General features: G+C 37.2%; 1 protein-coding gene across 9 annotated transcripts in view; it reads left to right on the top strand.

Annotated features, from left to right (window-relative positions):
• Nucleotides 1-20,418, top strand: part of SH3TC1 (SH3 domain and tetratricopeptide repeats 1) — an 84,074-nt gene extending 63,656 nt beyond the window's left edge. For 8 of the 9 annotated variants that reach the window (XM_068679796.1, XM_068679795.1, XM_068679792.1 and 5 more), the window contains 14 exons: nt 1,857-1,962; nt 4,542-4,685; nt 5,389-5,566; nt 6,396-6,469; nt 7,375-7,570; nt 8,480-8,607; nt 9,500-9,541; nt 11,035-12,723; nt 13,412-13,592; nt 15,026-15,176; nt 17,299-17,421; nt 17,717-17,867; nt 18,764-18,960; nt 19,183-20,418. In XM_068679796.1, the coding sequence (XP_068535897.1) occupies nt 1,857-1,962; nt 4,542-4,685; nt 5,389-5,566; nt 6,396-6,469; nt 7,375-7,570; nt 8,480-8,607; nt 9,500-9,541; nt 11,035-12,723; nt 13,412-13,592; nt 15,026-15,176; nt 17,299-17,421; nt 17,717-17,867; nt 18,764-18,960; nt 19,183-19,413 (3,591 nt within the window). In that variant the 3' untranslated portion in view covers nt 19,414-20,418. Of the gene's footprint in view, nt 1-1,856; nt 1,963-2,020; nt 2,560-4,541; nt 4,686-5,388; nt 5,567-6,395; nt 6,470-7,374; nt 7,571-8,479; nt 8,608-9,499; nt 9,542-11,034; nt 12,724-13,411; nt 13,593-15,025; nt 15,177-17,298; nt 17,422-17,716; nt 17,868-18,763; nt 18,961-19,182 lie in introns of those variants that run through there. The other variant, XM_068679800.1, reaches the window with a different exon arrangement.
• Nucleotides 20,419-23,060: the final 2,642 nt, after the last annotated feature.

Genomic DNA, 23,060 nt, shown 5'->3' with positions numbered 1-23,060 from the left:
TAAGTTACCTAGAAAATCCACTGCAAAGCCCAAGTGGAAGTCTAAAGAATAGTATAAATATTCAACTTCCTAGGGCTAGATAGCTATAGGTTTAAATTGCACACAAGAGCATTAAACATTTTTTATTACTGTCTTTAATTTGTTAGTATATAGGAAACCTGTTCTGTACAACCACTGAGGTTTGCTAGAAATACAACTTAAAATCTTCCTTTTACTCTTGATGAAAAAAGCAGGATAATACCATTTGACCTTTGGCATCCTTTTTCTGTTTTAGCCTCCTTCACTAGCAAGCCAAACACTGAAATCTTAATTAGTTATGACTTTATGACTGTGCTGGATGTATGTGTTCCTACATGATTTTCCTTTCATGTGTTATGAACCCTCCATCACCAGCCCGCTGATTTTGTGACTGTGAAAACAGCCTGTACTCCTGCTGCTCTGCTCTAACTTTTGTTTAGGAGGAGATGGAGGAAGAGACGGGTGATGAGGAAAAGGAAAAGAGCATGCAAATAGGCTAGATTCGTGGCCTTATTAGAAACAGACTAGGAAAAGAACTTTGAAGGAAACAAGATTTATAATGATAAATTTCCTTAGAATGTTGTTTTGATATTCATCAGTGCATAAAGCCCCTGAGGCTCAGATATTTTAGCATGTGTTGGCAATTTATTAATAGATTTCAGGCTCTTGTTAATATTTAATCTGGTGAAGAAAGGAGTATGCACAAGATCAAAGCAGTGATGAGGCATGCCTGTTGGAAGAGGCTTAAACTGGACTTTTATTTTCAAAAAGGAATTACTATTTTAATGTGTTCATGTGTGAATTAAAAATATAGAAATTAATTAATTCAAAGAACTTTTAAAATTGAGACATAAGTTATAAACTGTGGATCAAGTTCTGTCTTGCTTAGATTACAGAAAATGTTTGAGGGATAAATTCTTGTAAATTTAAAATCAATTTCTAGATCTGTCTTGAGATTACGTGGCAAGGGCTCAGTAGAAGGGGGTTGACCTCTGTGAATGGAGCCCAGCGCTGCCCCATGTAAGCTCCAGCTGGCTCCAAAAGGGACCTTCTGCTGGTCAGAGCTGAGCCATGAGTGGTGGTGGTTGGGCCTCTGGGAGAGAAGATTGAAGAACAGGAAAAAAAAAATGTTGTGACACAGCAGCTAGGAGAGAGAAGAGAGATCCAGCCTTGCAGACCCCAAGGTCAGTGCAGAAGGAGGGCAGGAGGTGCTCCAGGCATGCAGCAGAAGTTCCCCTGTTACCTGAGGAGAGGGCCCTGGTGGAGCAGGCTGTCCCCCCGCAACCGATGGGTCCCACATGGAGCAGATCTCCACGCTGCAGCCCATGGAGAGCCCCCGCAGGAGCAGGCCCCGGGCCGGAGCTGCAGCCCATGGAGAGGAGCCCATGCAGGAGCAGGGGTCTGTGGGGAGCTGCCACCCACCCATGGGGGACCCGTGCTGGAGCAGTTTGCTCCTGGGGGATGGATGGACCCCGTGGTACAGAGCCATGTGAGATCCTTGGAAAGGATCACTACAGGCCTTCCTGGCTTTCACACTCCATATAGTGAATATTGGCCACTATACAGACAGGTCTGAAATTCCACTTTTAATTCCAGTGTGGTTAATTTACAAAGAAATTGTTAGTATAACTGGTAAGAATAAATTGGATTAAAATTTGTTTGGCTATATGTTATAGATATGTGTTAAAGAAGAGGTATCTAATATAGGCAAAATCCTGGATGATTTTTTTTTTTGCACTTCTTAGTACATAGTGTTTTAGGATAAGTGTTAACTAGTGAGAAATTTTGCTTGAACCTGGCAAAATTGTAATTAAAATATTGTTTTTTATTTTTTTTAGGAGCTCTCTGCTAGATTGCTCTCAATTCACAGTGATCAAGATCTAATAGTGGTAACATTTAAAACTTTTGAAGAAATATGGAAGTTTCTAACTTATCACTCACTGGGTAAAGCTCTTTTACCATACGGCAGTACAATATGCTTTTTTTTATTCCTCTGCATATAATTTCCGATTGACTGGGAATATGTTGAATGTGATCTTGACGTTTTCAATGTGATAACTCCTAAAAGCAGTAAATAACGTGCTTGACCATAGTACTGGTGATAGGGCTGGAGAGACATCCGCCACCTCCAGGAGAACCTGCATTTGTACCAAAGCAGGTAACAGCTATCAATACTGGATGGTGTTTAGTCTAAATACCCCAGCATCCGATCATGCTTTCTTTACAAACACTTTATTCTGATCCAAGTGTTTGTGCTGTATTGTCTAATCCATGCTGCTACTTAAATACTTTCACAGCTTATTCTGCTCACCGTAGATATGGAGAACTTATAATTCTTTTCTTGCACCAGGCTCAGACCTAAGTGAAGACTTCTAACTCACGCTTCCCCTCAGTGTTGATTTTTTTAGGAAAAAACACCCTAATTCCTTTAATCCTTCTTCACAAAGTGTATTTTCTAGAACTCTGATCATGTTCCCCACTGGACTCCTCTAGTTGGCCCACATCTTTCCTGAGTAGTAATGAGCAAACTGGACCAAGTTGGTAAGGCTTCAGATGAAGTATCAAGTAAAACAGATTTGCATGCTTTGGTCCTGTTTCTAAATCTGAGCATACATTTTGTAGCAGTGTGGTGCTGTTGATTTGAGTTCCATTTTTAATAACCTATAACTTCACAGGTCTTTTCTGAAGAATAGTGTTTGAATCAGATTTTGTCTTTTAATTTTGTTCATTTGATTATATTTTTCTTATGTGTATGGAGAACCTTGTGTGCACTACTACATTGAGTTTGTCTGTTTTCATCAGACATTTAATATTACTTTTATTTTTTGTTGTTATTTATTTGTTATTTTGTATTTTAAGACATTCCTTAGTGAAATAGAGAAAATACCGCATGAAGTTCAATAAGAGCAAGTGCCGGGTCCTGCACCTGGGACAGGGAAATCCTGGCTGCACGTACAGACTGGGCGATGAGACGCTGGAGAGCAGCCTAGAAGAGAGGGATCTGGGGGTCGTGGCAGACAACAAGTTGAATATGAGCCGGCAGTGTGCCCTGGCAGCCAGGAGGGCCAACCGTGTCCTGGGGTGCATCAAGCACGGCATCGCTAGTAGGTCAAGGGAGGTGATTGTCCCGCTCTACTCTGCGCTGGTGCGGCCTCACCTCGAGTACTGTGTGCAGTTCTGGGCACCACAGTATAAAAAGGACATGAAACTTGGAGAGTGTCCAGAGGAGGGCTACGAAGATGGTGAAAGGCCTGGAGGGGAAGACGTACGAGGAACGGCTGAGGGCACTGGGCCTGTTCAGCCTGGAGAAGAGGAGGCTGAGGGGAGACCTCATCGCAGTCTACAACTTCCTCGTAAGGGGGTGTCGAGAGGCAGGAGACCTTTTCTCCATTAACACCAGCGACAGGACCCGCGGGAATGGAGTTAAGCTGAGGCAGGGGAAGTTTAGGCTGGACATCAGGAAGGGGTTCTTCACAGAGAGAGTGGTTGCACACTGGAACAGGCTCCCCAGGGAAGTGGTCACTGCACCGAGCCTGACTGAATTTAAGAAGAGATTGGACTGTGCACTTAGTCACATGGTCTGAACTTGGGTAGACCTGTGCGGTGTCAAGAGTTGGACTTGATGATCCTTAAGGGTCCCTTCCAACTCAGGATATTCTATGATTCTATGATACCTTTCTTATCCAAATTCACAGAGAAAGCACAAAAAGATGAAGCTTCTTATGTGAGACTGGCTGAAAGGAAATCAATTAGCATCTTCCAAACTGCAGAGTAGCACCTTGATCACTGATCTGTCCACCCCTTCCTCTCCACTGTAACTGCATACTCAAAGGATCAACTAATGTTCTAATCTTGGTCCCTGAAGTAATAATCTACCATCTATAACATACTATACACTACTACCATACTATACCATACTACACCAACTCAGATGTTCCTGTAACCATGATACGGCTTTGAAAGCTGTAAATCCTAATGTAAGGAGTCCCAGTTTCCAAAATAAAGCACTGTCTTGTGGATTACTTAACTCTAATGTGCAGTATCATCACTGTCTCAAAGAAACTTCAGGAATTTGATACCCAGGCACAGTATCTACTTAAATCGACATAGCTGATATAGGCAACAGAAGTTTATGAAGAGATTATTTCTAGTCACCTGTTATTACAGGATGCGAAGAAGCTGTTATGCAAAGCTTGCTAGTGAAAACCTTTGAAATACAGCTAAATCACGTGGAACCCTTGTAATGTGAGGACACGGTCTGCTTTTTCAGCAATGTTAGAGGCAAAGAACTTCTGTACCTTTGAGGTGTAGCTTGTGATAGCTAAGCACCAAAAGTTGCTGTAATGCATGTGACTTAATGGATGTAATTTTGCTTGGTAACAATGGGTTAAATAACAACACTATGGGTTAAGCAATAATGGAGCTATCAGAATGCATACCTCAGTTTAAGATTTTCTAAAAGTTATTTTCTTTAAAATATAGTAACACTGCAAAGAAAACATTTTTTTTTTTTTCTCTCATAGGTTTTATAAATCATTGCATGGAGAACTTATTCCTAGATCAGTCCTTCTGGCTCTGTTCTCAAGAGGAGGAAGAAACAGGCATTGAAGTGTGTGTAAACGAAAAATCATTGAAGATGATGTACAGAAGTCTACTAGTACAAGAAGGTAAGGAAGACTGTATGCACTAAGGTTAAATTTAGAGAAGTGCCTTTCTTTAAAGCTGTTTCTTAAAATCCTTAAAAGTAAATCTTAAGATCTACTCAAATACTTAGTTAAGTTGAAATTTATATCTGTTAAATCAAAGTGTACCAAAAAGAGAAGAGAAAGGAGCAGCTCAGAAAGAGTTCAGTAGAACCAAAGGGGGATTAGATAAATTCAAATGCAACTGCTCCACAAATGGATACCAAGAGGATTAGGTAGGGGTGTGCGTTCCAACTTGGTTAATATTACTGCAGATCCTGGAGTTGTAAAAGGGATTACAAATAGTTGCCAGGCTTATGTGCTTCTCTTAAACAGTATCATCTGCTGCCACTGTCAGAGACAGAATGCTGGACTAGCTAGCTCGTTGACCAATGCAATAGGAATGTTTCTTGTGTTCTGCAGGGAATATAGACACACATATACAGGTAATCTGCTGCAAAATAATGCAGAAGAGGGTTCTACACTTCACAGAACGTCATTTTACTGATATAGAAACTAGACAAAAATGTATGAAAATCTGATAAATAATGAGAACGATAATTTGAGATTTCACAATTATTTTCTATCTCTAATTGGACGTTACAGATGCTCTTGAAGAGAATTTTAAAGCTTGTATGGCATTAAAAAATTACATAAAATGGCATCTGCTACACTGCATTCTTTTTAGGGGCATTTTTTGTTTTACATCCTGACAATCTGGTAACAAAGATAACAGCTACAGACTGCGAAACGAACACTTATTTTGAGACTGCAGCTTTTACTGAAGATGTAACAGATGGATCTGTGGATGGTGACATGACCATGCTGTCTAACATTTCTCTGGAGCCACTGATCCCTTTTCATCAGTAGGTACCTGACCCTAACTACCTCTTTTACATGTATATGCATCTGTTTCATGCGTATGTATCTGATTAGAGAAAGGTCCATCTAAATGGTGGTTTCTTATGGAACATCCATCTTCTATTAACACTGAGAACAAATGCTCTATTTCCTTCCATACCAAGTAATTGAAATTAATTCCAATGCCTGAAATGCAGCTTTTGAAGAAGATGGTTTACCATCTTGTAAATTAGATACTGCTTTTTTTTTTTTTTCCTGAATATGAAATATAAGCTCTTAGTATTTCTAAAATCATTTAAATTGACAATTCTCATCTTTCAGGATGCTTGGAAATATGGATGGTAACAGGTGGGATGCTTGGAAATGTGATGAGGACAAGACAGCAGTGTTGTTACTCAATGTTATTAGCAGAAGCCATCCGCAGTTATAATGCAGTTTCTTTCAAGTTCATATCCAATCTCGTAATTGCTAGAAAGCTGAAATTTTATCAGTGGGCTTAATCTACTCCCTATTTTAGGAATAATCAAAAATTATTAATTCTTGGTGTTCTCAGTAGTTCAAAAGCTGTAATTTTTCCGTGGATCTTGGGCAGGGAGAATTAGCAGGGCTTTTTCTGCTAGGTTGCTAGAGGAACTGAGGTAACATTTCTTTCAGTGCAAACATTGCTCAAAATATAGCTGTATCTGAAGTTTAGTCAGTGTTGAAATTGAAAGATACTTGTTGGGAGCGGTACATCTTTTTGGTTTTAAATGCATTTAAAACCAAAACTGTTACTGTCACAAGATTTAATAAAGTGTTTAATGCGCTAACTACAATTTCTTTTTCTACTTAAAGATGGTTTCTTAAGGTGTATTCTGATCCTGTTGATTTTACATACAAAACTGAATGTAAATCCATCGGGCAAGTTGGTAAGAAATTCCATTCAAATCTCAACATGTGAAAAACAAAACAAAACAAACTTATTCTATGATTTCACTAGGACAGACTCTGAAGGGTTCAATATTTCTTTTTATTGTATTAGGATGAGAAAACAGCTTTTAAAATTGCATTGCTGTAAAATTAGTGAAAGCATAAATCTCTGCCTATGACAAAGAGGTTTTACAAAATAAATGGCTAGACGTATCTAATTTGAGTTAAACTCTTAGGCTTGTCTCCTTTTTTTTGTCTCCTATATGTTGTGTTAAGTAGATATAAAAAGTAATTAATTTGATGCCTCTGTAGATTTGATGATAAACTTTAAATAGGTATACACACTGATGTAATTTTTGTGGATCTTTCACATGTGTATTGATTTAGCTAATGCTGACAGAAAAATAACACTCATACAGACGGGCTCAGGTTAGAGAGTAAACATGGCTTATTTTCTACCATACGTGTCAGTTTCAATACTGTATGGACTGGTATATAACTGCTTATTTACTTAATAAAGATTTTATAAATTGGTTCAAATGCTTGTGCTGTGGCCTGGCAGCACAAAAGACAGAAACGAGGGACTTAAAGCAATTCCTTTTTGTCACTTTTTTCAGATTTTTGAAAAGGTTTTAGATTTTGCTTTCTAGTGGCTGGGAAATGACTAGTATAGATTTTAATGCCGTTATTTACAGTTTTAATTGCTCAAACCAAACTGATTCCATACAGATGTTTTGAATCTTGTTGCATTGGTTGTACAACTCAGGTTGTACAGGGTTCCAGAAAAATATTCCAGGGTTCCAGGAATATTTTTCCTAAATACATTTCTCTGCTGAGTTGCTAGTCTACTAAATGTATTGTTAAACTACTGTATCTGCAAATAATATTTATCTCTATTACACAGCAACAGGATCCTGTCTAGCTGTGATGAATTATGAAAGTACCGTGCCTGAAGAGATTAGTTTCCAGGAAGGAGATGAAATTGAGATCCTTGGTTACCTCGTTGAATGCATGGAATGGTTTGTTGGAAGACATCTACTTACTGGCCAAATAGGTTTTGTAAAGACGAATTCTGTTAAACTGGACTTACCTGGAAATACGTAGGTGTTACGTATTTAACTTGGAAACCAAAAGAGGCTTAGGAAGAGTCTCTTGAGCTTTAAAATACTGAACTTTAAACTTAAGTTTGCAGTTTTTTGGTTTGGTTTTGTGTGTTCTGTTGATAAAAATTGCCATAGTGTGTATCAGTCAGAACTAACACAGATAAATATGAAATAAGCTTAGATATTGGGAAGCAATATCACATTGTACCTGAGTTTCTTACTGGGAAAAGGGGTTGCTGTGGTTGCCTATATCTGGTTCAGTGTCTATTCTTTGGATCATCTGATCCTAGAATTTTTACTGTTTCAGAAGATTCAATTTTTACTGGTGTCAGGATCTTTATTAAAGTATCCAACTTCTGATTTTGCTACTACCATCACCATAGGCCTTAACTTGCTTCATATGAGGTTCATTTATGAATAATTGTTTATAGTGCAAGAAGAAACCTGTAAAAATGTGTATTTCAGAATGCATTGGCGCCATGTAAATAGGTTGCTCTTATGTCTGTATTGCATGCATGCTGAAATGAGGAGTTCTTAGATGTTGCTTATAGTTTCATTTGATATGTAACATTGAGCTTAGAACATCAATACCATAATGTCCTTAAATATTTGTGTTTTTAATAAATTCTCTCATAAAATGCTATACAGTGATATAGATTGACAAAATGGTAGAAATGATACGGCAGAAACTGTTAGCTTGCAAGCATCATTAGGTATCATTAGTTTGTGTATACGGTTGTAAATATGATGACTGATACTAATTTTGAACACAACAGGACCTGTAATGTGAAGCCTGTATTGGTTTCTCTTAACAAGTTCAAACTTAGTGAGGCATTCAAATTTCATTGAGCTTCTCAAGCCAAATCTGCTTTGAGACACCTTCTAAGTTGCTTATTTCTTTGTTAGAGTACAAGACCTGGATTTCCTTAAAGCAGAAGAGCTGTCTTGTTTTTCAAAAGAAAAACAATTAGAAGAAGTGGTACATTTGTTGAAGCAAACCTCAATCACAGATGTTTGCTCTGTGTATAGAATAGGTAAGTACAAGTTTTACTTCTTTTTGCTGCCTAAGATGAATGTGTTTTTCGTATATCCTTGTCATAAGTGAGTTTTTTTTCTATTTTAATGATATTCTAGACTTTGTAGCTACTTTGAAATATATTGGTATTCAGTTTGATCACAGATACATCGTTTAGATAATCTTTGCTATTTTCCTGCTGATGCAAAACTTCTCCCAACAGAGCATTTAGAAATCCACTTTTGTCCATTTTTGAGTGAATTAAACATCAGGACTTTCAAATACTGCTATTGAACTGAACAGATCATTAAGCATTCAAACATCAGAGTGCTGCATTAGAAAAAACTAAATGTTATCTGCTTTGCATTTTTGTTATGAAATGTGGCATAATAATTATTGACAGGTAATGTAAACACACACCTCTTCATGTTTCATTTAACTATCAAAGGCATAGCAAAATCTATTAATACAAAGAAATAATTTACTTGTAGCTACATCATCTCTAATACAGCTGTTCTCTCTTGAAGTGTTTATGCTTCATTTGAAGTCATTGGGGCAATCGGGGTTTCCTCTCTAGAGACTTCGTCTAAGGTAGTCAATATAATTAATTGTCTTGCTAAACTGACCAGGAGCACCAATTTCTTATGCCACCACAGGCTGTGCAAGACAATGAAAATAATCAGTATGGCAACTAGCATATCCTGAGAAATATCTTCTACATAAAAAAGTAATTCTTTTATGTTCTACAGATGTGCTATGTTAGACATTTAAATATAGATCTTTGGGTCAGATTTAGGAAATTAATCTTTTCTAAATTTACAAGGAACATCCAATTTTTCTACCCTATGGAACTGGAAAAAAAAAAAAAGTTGTAAGATACCATACCTAACATGACTTTTTCTTTCTTACAGACCAGTTAGAAGAACAGGAATTTCAGAAAACTCATGAATGTGGTAATAAATATGCATACAAATTTTTATTTATTAAAATATTTGTATTTATTAAAACTAATGTAGCTTCTAATCTTTTTGCTTTTGTCTTTCTGATGTCTTTTCACAATCTGACTTTCTCTCATTGCTTCTCTACCTTATCATTAGGTTTTGCTGTAAGATGTATCTTTCACAAGTATCAGATGCCTTTCTCAGACATTGCTATCCTATTGCAAAGTACGACTTATTTTACTGATTTGACCACACATTATTTTGTTTAAGAAGTCAAAGTACTTTTTATGGGACACCTGGCAAGTGCCCAATTTGAATTTTAGTAGATCTTCAGTCTGCTAGAAAACATCCCATAAATATATTCCCTAAAGGAGTTACTTTGAGAATGCAGAATTATTTCCCGCTGGAATTTAGCTACTAAACTGTTACTGCCATTACTTCCATTGTACTAACATTTTTCTAAATATTGATTTTATGTTTATGGTTCTGCTGAACACTTTCATAAATGGAGTTCTAAGGAAACAGCTCTTCAAATTTGCAAGGTCAATAAACTCCTGTTGATACACTCAGCTGTAAGCTTTACACTGACTATGAATGTAACCTGATAACAGTGGGAGAACTGAAAAATGATAGCATGTCTGTCTTGTTTGTGTTTATAATATATTCAGTAGTGATAGCTCTAGAAGAATTTAGATCAGTGACCACAATGACAACCACAAACTTTGTAATTCTAGAAAAGATGATCTGCACCAGCAGAGAAGCGGGGTTGGTATCTGACAACGGAATCTTATTACACCTGTTATACAGGCATGGCTGTCCACGTGGAGATAATGTGGGCAAGAGTACAGTACTTTCACAGGCGCCCACTTCAGACTTTAACAACACAAATAGCTCCATCTCACCATCCCTGGCTAATCTACCTTAGTTTTCTAGCAGAATTTGGGCTTACCCTTACTCAACTCAAATGCTCAAATTTATGGTTCCTTCAAACCTTAAATCTATCCCATATCCATGCCCAGACCTTAGGCCCTTTATTCAGTCTCCACTATAGACCCTGTTTTTTTCCAGATTCTGGTGGTCTCCAGCTTATCAGGTAGTCTGAATTGTAATTCCTTGGTAGTACTTACTCTTGCTTTCATATACACTCAAAGTGTACTTTGAGTATACACTCAAACACAAAAAAAGTTTGTATTAGTTAAATAGGATGGAACAGACTTTGGTGATCAGGAACAGGTGAGATAATTGTAATAATCAGAAGTGTGCTTAGGTGTGGCAAGTCCTTTTATCCCCATTCTTCCATTTCCCATGTTTGTTCCTCCCTGACCCATCTTGTTCTCTTCTCCCCACCTTTGGTTTGTCTCCTAAACATATTGTTCAGAAAGCAGTATGTTTATATAGTGTTTCCTAACAACATCCTCTACTGATAAATGTTTCTGTTGGTCTGAAAGATCGTTGTGTACACGCACACATGAAACTTTGACCTGTGAATTATTTTTGATTTGCAGAAATTCCATGTTCACACTCTAACATGGTATACAGTAGCAAGAATGGCAAGATAGAAGAATTCTTAAAGAACTTCAAGAATTTGGAGGTCACACGGGCAGAAGGGCCAGCTACTGAAGGAAAGGATTCTGCCAGGTCTCCAAATCAGGAAATCTTTCCTCCACCTGCAGGACCTTGCTTCTACATCTATCAAGATGATGGTCAAGCATCTGATGTCTTTGAGTCATTGCTACTCTTCTTAAATACGGAAGAGTATGAGAGAGATTTCAAAAACCTGTATGATTTCTCTTATCCGTTTATTAATAGCATGTTTTATGGCTTTTCAGAAGAAGATGAACTGGTTAGCTTTTTTAGCATAGCAAGGGAGTTAGCAAAGAAAGCAGGTATGTCCTGGGCACTAGCGAGGCTATGCTTTCTACTAGGCAGGCTAAGTTTTAAAAAAGTGAAGTTTTCTCAAGCACGGGTTTATTTTGAAGAAGCATTGGGGGCAGTAACTGGAGGGTTTAGTGATTTGTACTTCGTAATTGCTCTTTACACAAATCTAGCAGTCATCTACTTGACACAGAAGAACAAAGAAAAATGTGCTCATATTTTTGACAAGGCTGCATCTCTTCTCATGGGAATTCCCAACTACATATGCAGTGCTGACCTTGAGTCAGATATTCTGAAGTATGCTCTGAAGAGGACAATTTTGAGCCAGAAAAAACATGCAGAGGCAAGGGCATGCTTTCTACTGGCAAAACACTACACTGCACGCAAACAGCATGAAGAGGCACTGCCCTTCTTAGAAAGGCTGCAATTGTTGCTTAATGATTTGGGTTTACAAAACAACTTATCCAACAACTGTTACTTCAAACTAGCAGAGTCCTACAATGAGAAGTGTTTGCCACACATTGTGTTAAGTTGCATAAAAGTCTCCGCTTCCCAGAGCTCAAGTACTTTAATGGATTCCTTGAAAAGGATTGATTTAGTCATCAAAAATGCTCCGAAGCTCTATGGCTTGAGAAAACTCAGACAAATACTTCCAGCCCAAATTGCACCTTACCTGATACAAGCTCTTTCCTCTGCATTTACAAATGAGCGACAAGGACTGTGCAGCACCATCTATCTCAGCTTAGCAAAACTGTACAGCCACCACAAACAGTATGGAAAAGCCATTGTTTACATGATGAAAGCACTGGACTCTGATACATCTGTGAAGCCAGAGGAAACTATTAACTATTTGGTTTCGCTTGCTTGGTTATACATTCTTTACAGGCAATATGATGTGGCAGTAACCATTTTAAATACTGTTGTAGACTCCTCACAGAGCAATCCTCAACAACTAGGTGTTGCTTATAATATGCTTGCTATTGCTTTGAAAAGAACAAACAACACAAAGGAAGCTGCTGAAAGCTGTTATAAAGCTCTACAGCTTTCTGAAGAGGCAAATATGACCCATAACCAAGCTATAGCTCTGGCTAATTTTGGGGCGCTCTGCCTGCATGCAGCAGCCAATAAGCTGGCAGAACATTATTATATCAAGGCAGTGAAGCTATTCTCCAAACTTTCAAGCATGGACTGTGGCCAAGAGTTTATCCAAGTCCTCCTTCAACTGGGATGTTACTACGTTAGTGGAAGGCAGAGAGAAAAGGGAAGGTTTTATTATGAATGGGCATTTTTAGTTGCAATGGAGACAAGTCATCTGGAAAGTAAGTTTTTTTTGTTTGTTTTTCTCTTGAAGTTATGAAATGTACCCTGTTTGGAAATGTTTGTTATATGGACGTATATTTTTTTCTTTAACATTTTATGTTTAGTTATGTGACATCTGTGATGAAAATCACCACCATTCCGTAATGGTGGAGAATATAAATACTTCTTTATTTGTACTTCTGGTACTTCTCAGGCCAGAAATGATGGAGAAGTTGTAAGCATTACGAAACAATTAAGTTACTAGAAAGTCTAGAGACTTCTTTCGTCAATACTATGTATAATGTCGATGTTCAATAATATTTATAATAACTATGATATTATTGGCTGTACAAACATCACAAGACTCAAATATAAATGTGAAAACAATGGGTACTCTGGATTAATTTTGCATAAAATAGCTGGATTTAGAAGAACCATGCTATATTTATGTTTGCTGATTTAGGCAGTTTATGCAGGTAAGGTGACTGTTTTATCACTTTTTCCAGAAACCAAGTTTTAAATAACCTCTAGCCTTGCTTAATTTTGTTGAGGGTGAAGAAGCTTGTGGTGGAATCTTCTTGTCATGACTTCTATATTATTCACTGACTGCTGAGCTTATGAAACAGTAGGAATGAACTATTTTAAAACTAATTTAACTTTCATTTTAAAATAGAAATTCATGGCAGTATTTCATATCTATTCCCCTAGGTCAGCTTCAAGCAATTAAACTGCTGTGTCAGTTCTACAGTACGGTTGTTCCCAATGAGGCTCAGTGTGTCATCTACAATGAATATCAACTATCTTTAGCTAGAAAGATGTCCAATAAAGTTCTGGAGGGACAAATTTTGGAAACCATTAGTCAGCTCTACTTGTCTTTAGGAACAGAAAGGTAAGACATGCTGAATGACTTTTCTTTTATCCTGATTTTAACTCTTCTGTCATGCTAAAGGATCTCAATTTTTGCAGCAGTTGACTGTGACTGATTTTTTTCCCTCTGCTTTGCCAACACACTTTATTATAATTGAAGTGGGTCCAGTGATAGTGAAGACTTCTGATTTGCTTTTTTAAGTAACTATCATCTCTCAAGGGAGACAAGATGTTCAACAGGGATTAGCACCACTTCAAGAGCCAAAGTATTTTTAAAATGTAAGTAAATGGTTTTAAAAAATTGTATGCTATGCAACACTTGACTGCGACATCACAAGGATTCTTGCTGGTAGGTGACTTGTTTGCGATAAATTTTCCATGACAAATTTTCCATTGGAAATTGAATGGAATATTCCAAGTGAGATATCAGATTGTCTCTATGTAAGTGTTTCTCTTTGAGGAAATGTTTTTCAAAATTTATATAATCAGAAAACCTATGTGCAGTACTGCACAGTGTCAGTCTACAGAATTTTCTACCCTGTTATTGTTCTTATAATACCATTTTTTTGTTTATCATTAAAGAAAATAAAGACTGCACAGCTCCATAGTAATTAACAGGTGCTTGAGAAACTTAAGGGGTTCTCATAACAACAACAGCAGAAGTGTTTCTGTCTGAATTTTTTCTTACTGTATCTCACTTGGGGAGTCAGTTTAGATTCAGATGTCTTTAAGCGTACCTCAGTATAGGAAAAAATATGCTCAGTTGTGGGGAGAGAGTAGATGCTTATTTTAGCTTAAAGTGGCTGAAGTTCAAGCATCTAATTTTTCTAATATGCCATCTAATTCATTCTGCTTTAACTGCTTCCATTTGCTGTAAAAACAACTGTGCACTTCATGGTATATTTTAATATGTTTGTGCCTTGTGCTTGGAGGAAAATGCATCTGGTCATGGTGATGCAAATCTACCATAGGACAGATAGAAAAGGATTTAATAAAGAAATCTGGGGCTTCTGTGGCTGATATCAAGCACTGCAAGCAGCAACCAGTGCTGCCCAGTGACCTCATAATTTATGTTCCCCCCCCATCCCACTCCAGAATTTTGTACAAGGGTGGATTAGTCTGAACTGTACATAAATCAAAGGCCTAGATGATATTTAGAAAAACAAAATTACAAACTATTTATTTCTGAGGCTTGTAGGAAAAAGAAGCAAGTAATAGAAGAGATGAAGGTGAGGAAAAATTTTTTCCACCTGTCACTAGCATGAGGTAGGGGAAAAAACATCTAAATAAAACTAAATAAATCACTCTGAAATAACATCATGTGATAACAATCTAACAGAAAACAGATTTGAACCAATACTCTTTTACATTAATATAACACTTCTCTAATTATAATGAAAAACGTTCACAATTCTCAAGAGCCATTCAGTGATAAGCAGTTTTCCCCCATTTCAGGGCTTACAGATCAGCTCTGGAATATACCAAAAGAAGCCTTGGAATATTTATAGATCTCCAGAAAAAAGAGAAGGAAGCATACGCTTGGCTACGGGCAGGAAAGATATATTATGTTCTGAGGCAGAATGAGCTTGTGGATCTTTATATTCAGGTATGTTGTCAAGACAAGCATGCATATGTCATCAACATGGTGCAGGTGGCATGGTAAGAGAGTAAATAAGTAATAACAATCCCAGAGATTTTGATAACTGATGTTCTGAATGCATAGTAACACCATTCATGTAATAAGCTGAAAGTCTGAGCATCTTCCTATGGTGTTCCATTTTATCCTGTTGCTAGACTCTGGAAAGATGTTGTGCCATGACCTTTACTGCCTGCTTTCTTGCAAACTTTGTGTTCTGTGCATCTCTTCATCCTATTACATAATTGTCTACCAGCTGTGCAGCACCACAGCAATTGAATTGTTTATGTGTGCTACATGCTGGTGGATAGCATAATTAGTGTAGTGTGCTGGCTTGTAGGCCAGATCCTCAGGAAAACAGAGCAGCTTCTTCAGCAAGCATTCCCAGAACATCTAAAGCATTCCTTCCATGTCTGTGCACAGTGTGGCACAGGGCCAGCTGGAGCTGCTGCTGCGTTTGCAGCACTCAGGCTGGTGACTTGCACAGCTTGGACCCCCTGCAACTGAGCAGGATCTGCTACTGCTTCTATTTCTGTGCTAACAGACTGAACAATGACCTGAAACTGGGATCCAGGCATTGACTGCTGCAACTGGATCATCCAGAGTCTTTTTTGGAGCTGCACTGCAGCGTAGACCTGTCTTTTAATCATCTGTGCAGCGTCTAGCCAATCACTTAAGTATCTGGGGAATTAATTTTTGTAAAGAGCTTTTGTAAAGAGTGTAAAAACCCTCCCCATCATAAGGGAGGGTGCTGCCTTGCAGCGATATATACAGAATTTGACATAGCAAGATCTGAGTCTTGGTTGGTGTATGAGTGGTACCAAAAAAGGATAGTGAAATAAAATATTCTGGCATCTATTTTTGTTTTGAAAAAAATGTGCAAAGAAGCAGGAAAACATAAGGAACAAATTCACGTTTCAAATGTGCTGAGACATGTTGTTGGGCTAATTTAATGAATTTTTCTGTTAGCTTTTTGAATGTATGCCAGTAAGACTGAATAAATGCATCTACCGGAAGGAACTGTGCTATAGACATATTATTTCTTCTTCTTTTACTAAATGGTTTTATCTTATAGTTTACAAGCCTGTCATTCACCTGGTAGTGCAAAACGTAAATAAGCATGTGAGATGGTTTTCTCTGTTACACTTTCTTCAAGAGGAAGGGTGGGTCAGGGACATGTATGTACATGTATGTTCCATAATGTGTATGTATGGAATCTGATATTTAGAACACAGTACCTTTGCATGAGGAAAATCTTAAAATAGGAGTCTCCCCACTAGAAGGTTGACTAAAATTCTAGTAATTTGTGCAAGTCATCACAACTCAACTTGTATGTAAAGCACAACTTCCAAAACTGTTGAACAATAGTCCTTAGGTGCCTAAAGCCAAAACAGGCTGAAAAGGGGCACTGCCTTTGAGCCAAAGTAGAGAGTTGCACTTGTATTATTTTGATGCAACTTGAAAACCAAAACAAGATTCATCCTGCTTTGTGTGCAAGTCCTCTTTCCCATTACTGCTTATCCAATCAGTAACTGAGTATCCTGATATCACTTATTTTCTTTGGGGTGGGTGTATGCTTCCTCTCATGAAGCATTTTTTGCTAACGTGGCATACATTTAGTTAGAACAGCCAGGATAGTAGAGCAGCATTTATTTGCAGAATTCACAGGCTTTTAAATCTGTGCTGTTAGCTATATCTAACTCCCAATCACTTATTTCTATGATAAACTTGATTTCAATTAAATTTAGTGTTGCAGTTATCGAGAACAGTGTTTTTTTTTTTTCCCCCTGTTGTTCTGCTTTGCGCTGACAAAGTTAGTAGAATATTATTGACAGAGAAAGGGAGACCATAACTCTGTATGTGCCCTGGTTCCTATATTCTTTTTTCAGTATCTACCACTGGCCTACTCAAAAAGAGCGTACCAAAAAAAGACGAAGTATGGTCTCATGAAGTATAGTTTTTCCTGTATTATAATAAGAAGAGGGAGCATAACAAGATCATTTTTTTCAATTGATAGTATTTGTATATTTTTTTTAAATCAAGATGTAACGAATATTTTTTTTCTTTCTTTTCCCTCATTCCTTGTTTTCAGGTTGCTCAGGATGCTGCTCTCCATACAGGAGATCCTAATTTAGCAATGGAATTGTTTGAAGCTGCTGGAGACATATTTTTCAATGGTACATGGGAGAAGGAGAAAGCAGTGACTTTCTACAAGGTTTTGTGTATTTTTATTTCTTTATACAGCATCAATAGTTACATGCCCTCCCTCTGTCGCAGACTTCTACAAATCTTGAACCTCTCAGCAAACAAGATTATAGCCTATTGTAACTGAGTACTTCATGCCATCCTATTAGTAGATTTCACCTGTTGCAACTCTTCTTCTGGGTTTAAGAAGTGATATATTCAAAGAGCAAAGGAAAACAAGACATTGCTTGACATGATGTAAATGGAAGTTTTTCAGTGCACATCTTGTGGTCCATAAATACCTAACTTGTTCTTGTGCATTTCAGGACAGGGCTCTTCCACTTGCTGTTGAGATTGGCAACAAAAACACAGAACTCAGATTATATAATAAACTGGTGGAATTGCTGGTGAATCTGAAGGTTTATGAGGAAAGTCTGGAATATGCAAAAGCATCTCTTATGCTTAGCGTAAATTTAGGTAAGACCAGTTTCAATTACAGTTGGATATGACTGATATCTCCAATTTAAGACAAGAATCTAAAAATAAGATGTTTTTGTCCTTCAAATTGTCAGATTTCCTGACAGGAATTCCTAACAATACTCTCCTTGCTATTTTTGCCTCTGTTCAAGAAAGAACAATGTTATTGCTGCCTCTTCAAGCTCTAAATCCATATGGAAAATGTACAGCACAGAATTAAGTGTGGGATCCCACGCCCAAATTTAATGTGTTTTCTTACAACCAAGCTGCAATATTGATCAATACCTTTGTGCCAAGGTGCTTATGAGTATCATGTGCTCTATTCAGATTTGCTTGTAGCCTTGCTGGTGAACAGATCTAAGAAAAAGTAATTAAAAACAATAAGGCTAGATTCTGAAGTGATTTTCTTCATTTTTGAGAACTGTTCAACTGATTAGGAATGCTCCTGTCCCTCTGTACATGCACAGACAGATCATTTTGATCAGTCATCTTTTTTCATATAAATTCTAATGTAAAGTTTTCACTAGGAGGGTTAAGGGAGTTTGTAATCCCATTATCTATTACCCTTTTGAAAACTTCCAAAATAATCTATGTTCTTTGTAAATGTGCACAGTGTGTGATACATGAAAGGTATGAATGCAGTTATTTTAGAAAATCCCAGAGACAGTCAAATCCGACAGTCAAAAAAAATCAGTAATTCTTTGGGATATTTAAGGAAAAAGTCAGGTTTTGCCATGTATTGCTTGGCCATGTATCAAAACAAAAATATTTTTGATCAACAAAACATTGCATAGAAATAAACTTAAAAAAAATATATATTATAGATATATTCTGGTCTGAAAGAATTTGACTTTTGTTTCTTTGGTTTTATCCTGATTTGTACGTTATCTCATTAGGAAATCAGCTAAATGAACGAATAGCTTATCATCGTCTGGCTGCCATCCATCATCATTTGGGTCACTGTGAACTAGCTGAACACTTTTATTTAAAGGCCTTGTCCCTCTGTTCCTCTCCCCTGGAGTTTGAGGAGGAAACATTGTATTATGTCAAGGTGTACTTGAACTTAGGAGACATAATATTCTATGATCTTAAGGTAAGAATTTCTGAAAACTGCTGTGGAAAATGATTACACTTAGTAATGTTTCTTCACATCATTTTGCTAAATTTTTATGCATTTAGAATGTAAATAATAAGGTGGGAGAAGATCTGAAACTATATTTTTCTGGTTTGTTACCTAACAAACTGAGCTTGGATGTCCTCTTAGACAGCTGTACTGGAGAAGGAACTACTATTTTTATTTTTTTTTTAATTTCAGGATCCCTTTGATGCAGCAGGCTATTATCATTTGGCACTCGCTGCTGCCATGGATTTGGGCAATAAAAAAGCTCAATTGAAGATTTACACAAGACTTGCAATAATCTATCATAACTTTCTTGTGGATCGGGAAATGTCTCTCTTCTTCTATCAAAAGGCAAGAACCTTTGCAACAGAGCTGAATGTTAGAAGAATAAATCTAGCTCCTGATCAGTGTTATAAGAGTTTATAAACAACTTTGAAACAATGCAGTCTAGCAATTACAGAAGTAGTTAGAGAAATATTACACAGGTTTGGCAGGAGCATGCAGAATGCTCCTGTCTCATACTGTTCAGTGTCTCACACTGCATGTGCTGTGAGCAGGAGTTCAGCATCCCAAGATAAATTACCTGTTTTCAAGACAGTGGACTGCATTTTATCATCTAAGATGATAAAACATCTTGCACTTGTTATCTGAGGATCAGACCATGAACTAAAACCAAAACCCATCAGCCTTTATTATTTTTTAATATTATTTTTTTCTTTGCTATCTTTTTTTTGCCTAGCTGCATATTAGAAAATGATCAATGTATACATGTGATGAAAAGTATTTAATAAAGCATTATAGAGAAATAACACTCCGTACAAACTGGCTTTCTTTGTATGACCTAGTTCTTGTTTGACCTACCTCTATTTAATTGTAATTGATGCCAAAGAAGTATTTGCACACGCATGTTAGATGCAGTATTTGAGAACTGGTTTGATCCAGTTCCCTAGCAATCACCCCTCATTTCCCAACAAACTAACCTACTGCAGAACTCAGAGCTTCTAATTATCTCTAAAATTCTGATGTTGTATGTTGTAAAAACTAACCAGTGCTCAGAAATGAAGTCTCTGGTAATATGCATGTTGTTCCATGGATTTCATTTGTCATGTGAAGGCTCTCTTTCTCTCTTTTCAAAGACATTTTTAATTGACCTTTTTCAGAATTGTCAATGTTGTTTGCAATGACTTACTACAGCATTTCCTGCCATTTTACATATATTTACATTATGTTCAGAAAAATGCATTCTTTCATGTTAGTTGCAAAAATACTAGGTTGTTAATTTTGGTAGTTCTAAATCTTTATGCCTCAAAACATTTGCATACTAAAGCTTTATGAGAAATGACATTGTAGACTGTATATACTGAAGGTGTATATCTACAAAAAAAGTCTGTTAAAGTTTCAATTAAAACATTCAGAGAAAATTTGAAATCATGCCTGTTCATTCTCTATAACAATTTTATATAGAAACTTAGTTTGCTATATTCTTAAAAGACTTTTAGAAAGAATGGAAGCTTCAATGGAAGATGTGCACACAGACTCAATAGCCAGCAGGGGGTGGGGATGGGGGTCGGCTACCTATTGTTTTTATTATCAAACCTGGGGGAAGTGAAAGATGCAAGAAACAACTTATTTTCTGGTTTGTGTAGCTATGTATTCTCATTGCTTTGGTTCTTTGCCCAATAATCTTTTTTCTTTCCTAAAACTGTCATTCACAGCAGACTCTGAAACTTTACATATATGCAATTGGGCATTTGACTTTTGCCATCTTCCTGACCTTGTGAATTCTTCATTCATTTGTTGACTTCCTCCAGTAAAGGAATAGAGTATACTTGTAAATATATGTCACTCACCAAATATAGTTCAAAATTTTGCTTTTAAAAAAGAAAAAGCATTAAGTTGAACAATGAATCAGACCCCTGCGTGTGTACTGCTGAAAGCAATTCCACTCATTTTTTCTGAACACTTGCAATCAGACTTGAAACAAGCATTAAAGCTGTAAGTTTTAATGTTCAGGTAGCTTGGGATCTTACACTAAAGGCATAAACACATTCAGTCTGGTGTCATACTGTCTCAATAAGCATTGGAAATATGTCCTCTTCCTTGCCTTGACCTGAAAGCTCAACAGAAATCTTGTATTATCTCCATAGAGCTGGGAAAATTGTGGATGTAACTCTCTGTAAAATAGCTTACTTTTCAGTGCTTGGCAGTCTACTCTCCATTTCATTTGGCTTTCAGTCTAGATAAATTTATAACCTCTCTCTGGTTCTGATTGCTGTAAGCACAGGCAGTCTCCTTATATTCTGAGAGGGGAATGTGTTTCCAAACCTGTAATTCAATTCTTCTTATAAGACCTATCTTCTTTCTTGCATTGCTACTTCATTTTTTTTTTTTTTTGCCCTGATTCTACAGGACTTTTGCTTTCACAGCAATCCAGTAGTTCATTACTAATTCACCTTTTAATGTTAAATTGTGCTTGTGTCTAGCACACCACTTCTTGGGCGCTGACTTCAAGCCAGATGAACAGAATGAAAACTTTAGCCATCTTTTGAAAAGGCAGTACCTGAATTCTCTCTCCTTGCTCTGCAAAAAAATGTGTTTTCCTACTCCATGTGGTTAAAGTGATCTGTAGGTATGGAACTTCAAAGAGCTGCATTTCTATTAGATGTCTGGCATTTAGAAAGTACAACATAATTTCATGATTTTCTTGTAACAAATGCAATGCACTTGAGCAACGAAGTTTGAATTTACAAATTCTGGGAGGAACTAAATCTGGACTAAAGGATTTTGCTATTTAGTTGTGTTCCCTTTCCTGTGTTCTTACCAGGAATGGTAAGATTCATCTTCCCTTCAGGAAGACACCTGTTAGGTGGCTGTGGTCCTCTTAGCATCAGAGAATGGTCAGCAGGCTACAAAGCAGAATTCTATAGGTGGGTGAGATGAATCTCTCCTGGCATGCTCTCTGGTGCAAGTCTATATAATGTCTCAAATAATCAGACTTACACTCTGTTTTGCCACAGCTATTATGTAAATGATCAATTTTGGCTAGGTGACTGGCAGAACATTCTTCAAGCTTAATGAAGCAAAAAGGCAGAACAGCATGGAATCTGGATGCCTATTAGATAGGGATTAAAAAACATACCTCTGCAGAGGATACCTGTTAGAAAAGCCAACAAGGAAGAGCATGTTTGGTTCCTAAATGAAAAAAAACAAAACAAAACAAAACAAAAAAAGCACAGAAAGCAAATGCAGATTCAGTGGGCTTACACTCAATGCTAGTTATATAGCCAGACAGCAGAAAAAGTTTGATACTCTTTTAATGAGCCAAAAAGCCCTGCTGGGCTGTTAAAAGCTCTGCAGGCTACTGGCACACCAGGTATTTCTGCTTGAAATGAAAAAATAACAAGCTTCTATTTCCAGGAAACTATGAAATGGTGCCTGTGAGCAGCTACATACCTAGAACCTTGTCAAAGATAGGCATACAACTGTGGTGTTTTCTCATCCAGGTACAGATGTCAAGTGTCATCCCTTCATTTTGAAAATGGGACTAGGGAGGACATCATACTACGATCATTGTACAGAATACTTAATTACTAGGAAAGGGTCTCCCTGACACACACACAGGCTTTGGTCTGGTCCTTCTCTCCATCTCTTCTAGTTAGATAAAAAGATGTGCCAAATTCTTCATGCCCTCTGGGTCTGTGTGAAAAGGGAGCTCGACCTTGTCCTCTCAGGAATTCACCTTGGAGTGAAGGAAGGTTGAGCTTCACCACCTATGTTCTGAAGGACTTGCATTTAACACCTCTGTATAACATACACTCTCTGGATTAGAAACTAGCACGCAGAATTCCTGGATGTTGGGCATCTTATTTATTTAATTAATTTTATTAGAGTAAGAGTATCATTTTTTGTTTTGTTTGTTTTTGTTTTGTTTTGTTGCAATTTTGGCCTCTTCAGAGAAGTTACACCTGCTTCATGCTGGTTTTAGCAGGACCTAAACCATTCAATAACACTTTAGTTTTTCCAGAACCAAAAGTCACGGCTAGCCTAAAAAAGCTGTAGCCACGTGGTGGCAC

The sequence above is a fragment of the Anas acuta genome, chromosome 4 (assembly GCF_963932015.1).
Source record: "Anas acuta chromosome 4, bAnaAcu1.1, whole genome shotgun sequence".
NCBI lineage: Eukaryota > Metazoa > Chordata > Aves > Anseriformes > Anatidae > Anas > Anas acuta.
The sequence above is the reverse complement of the archived record's forward strand: the minus strand, read 5'-3'. Positions and strand labels throughout refer to the sequence as shown.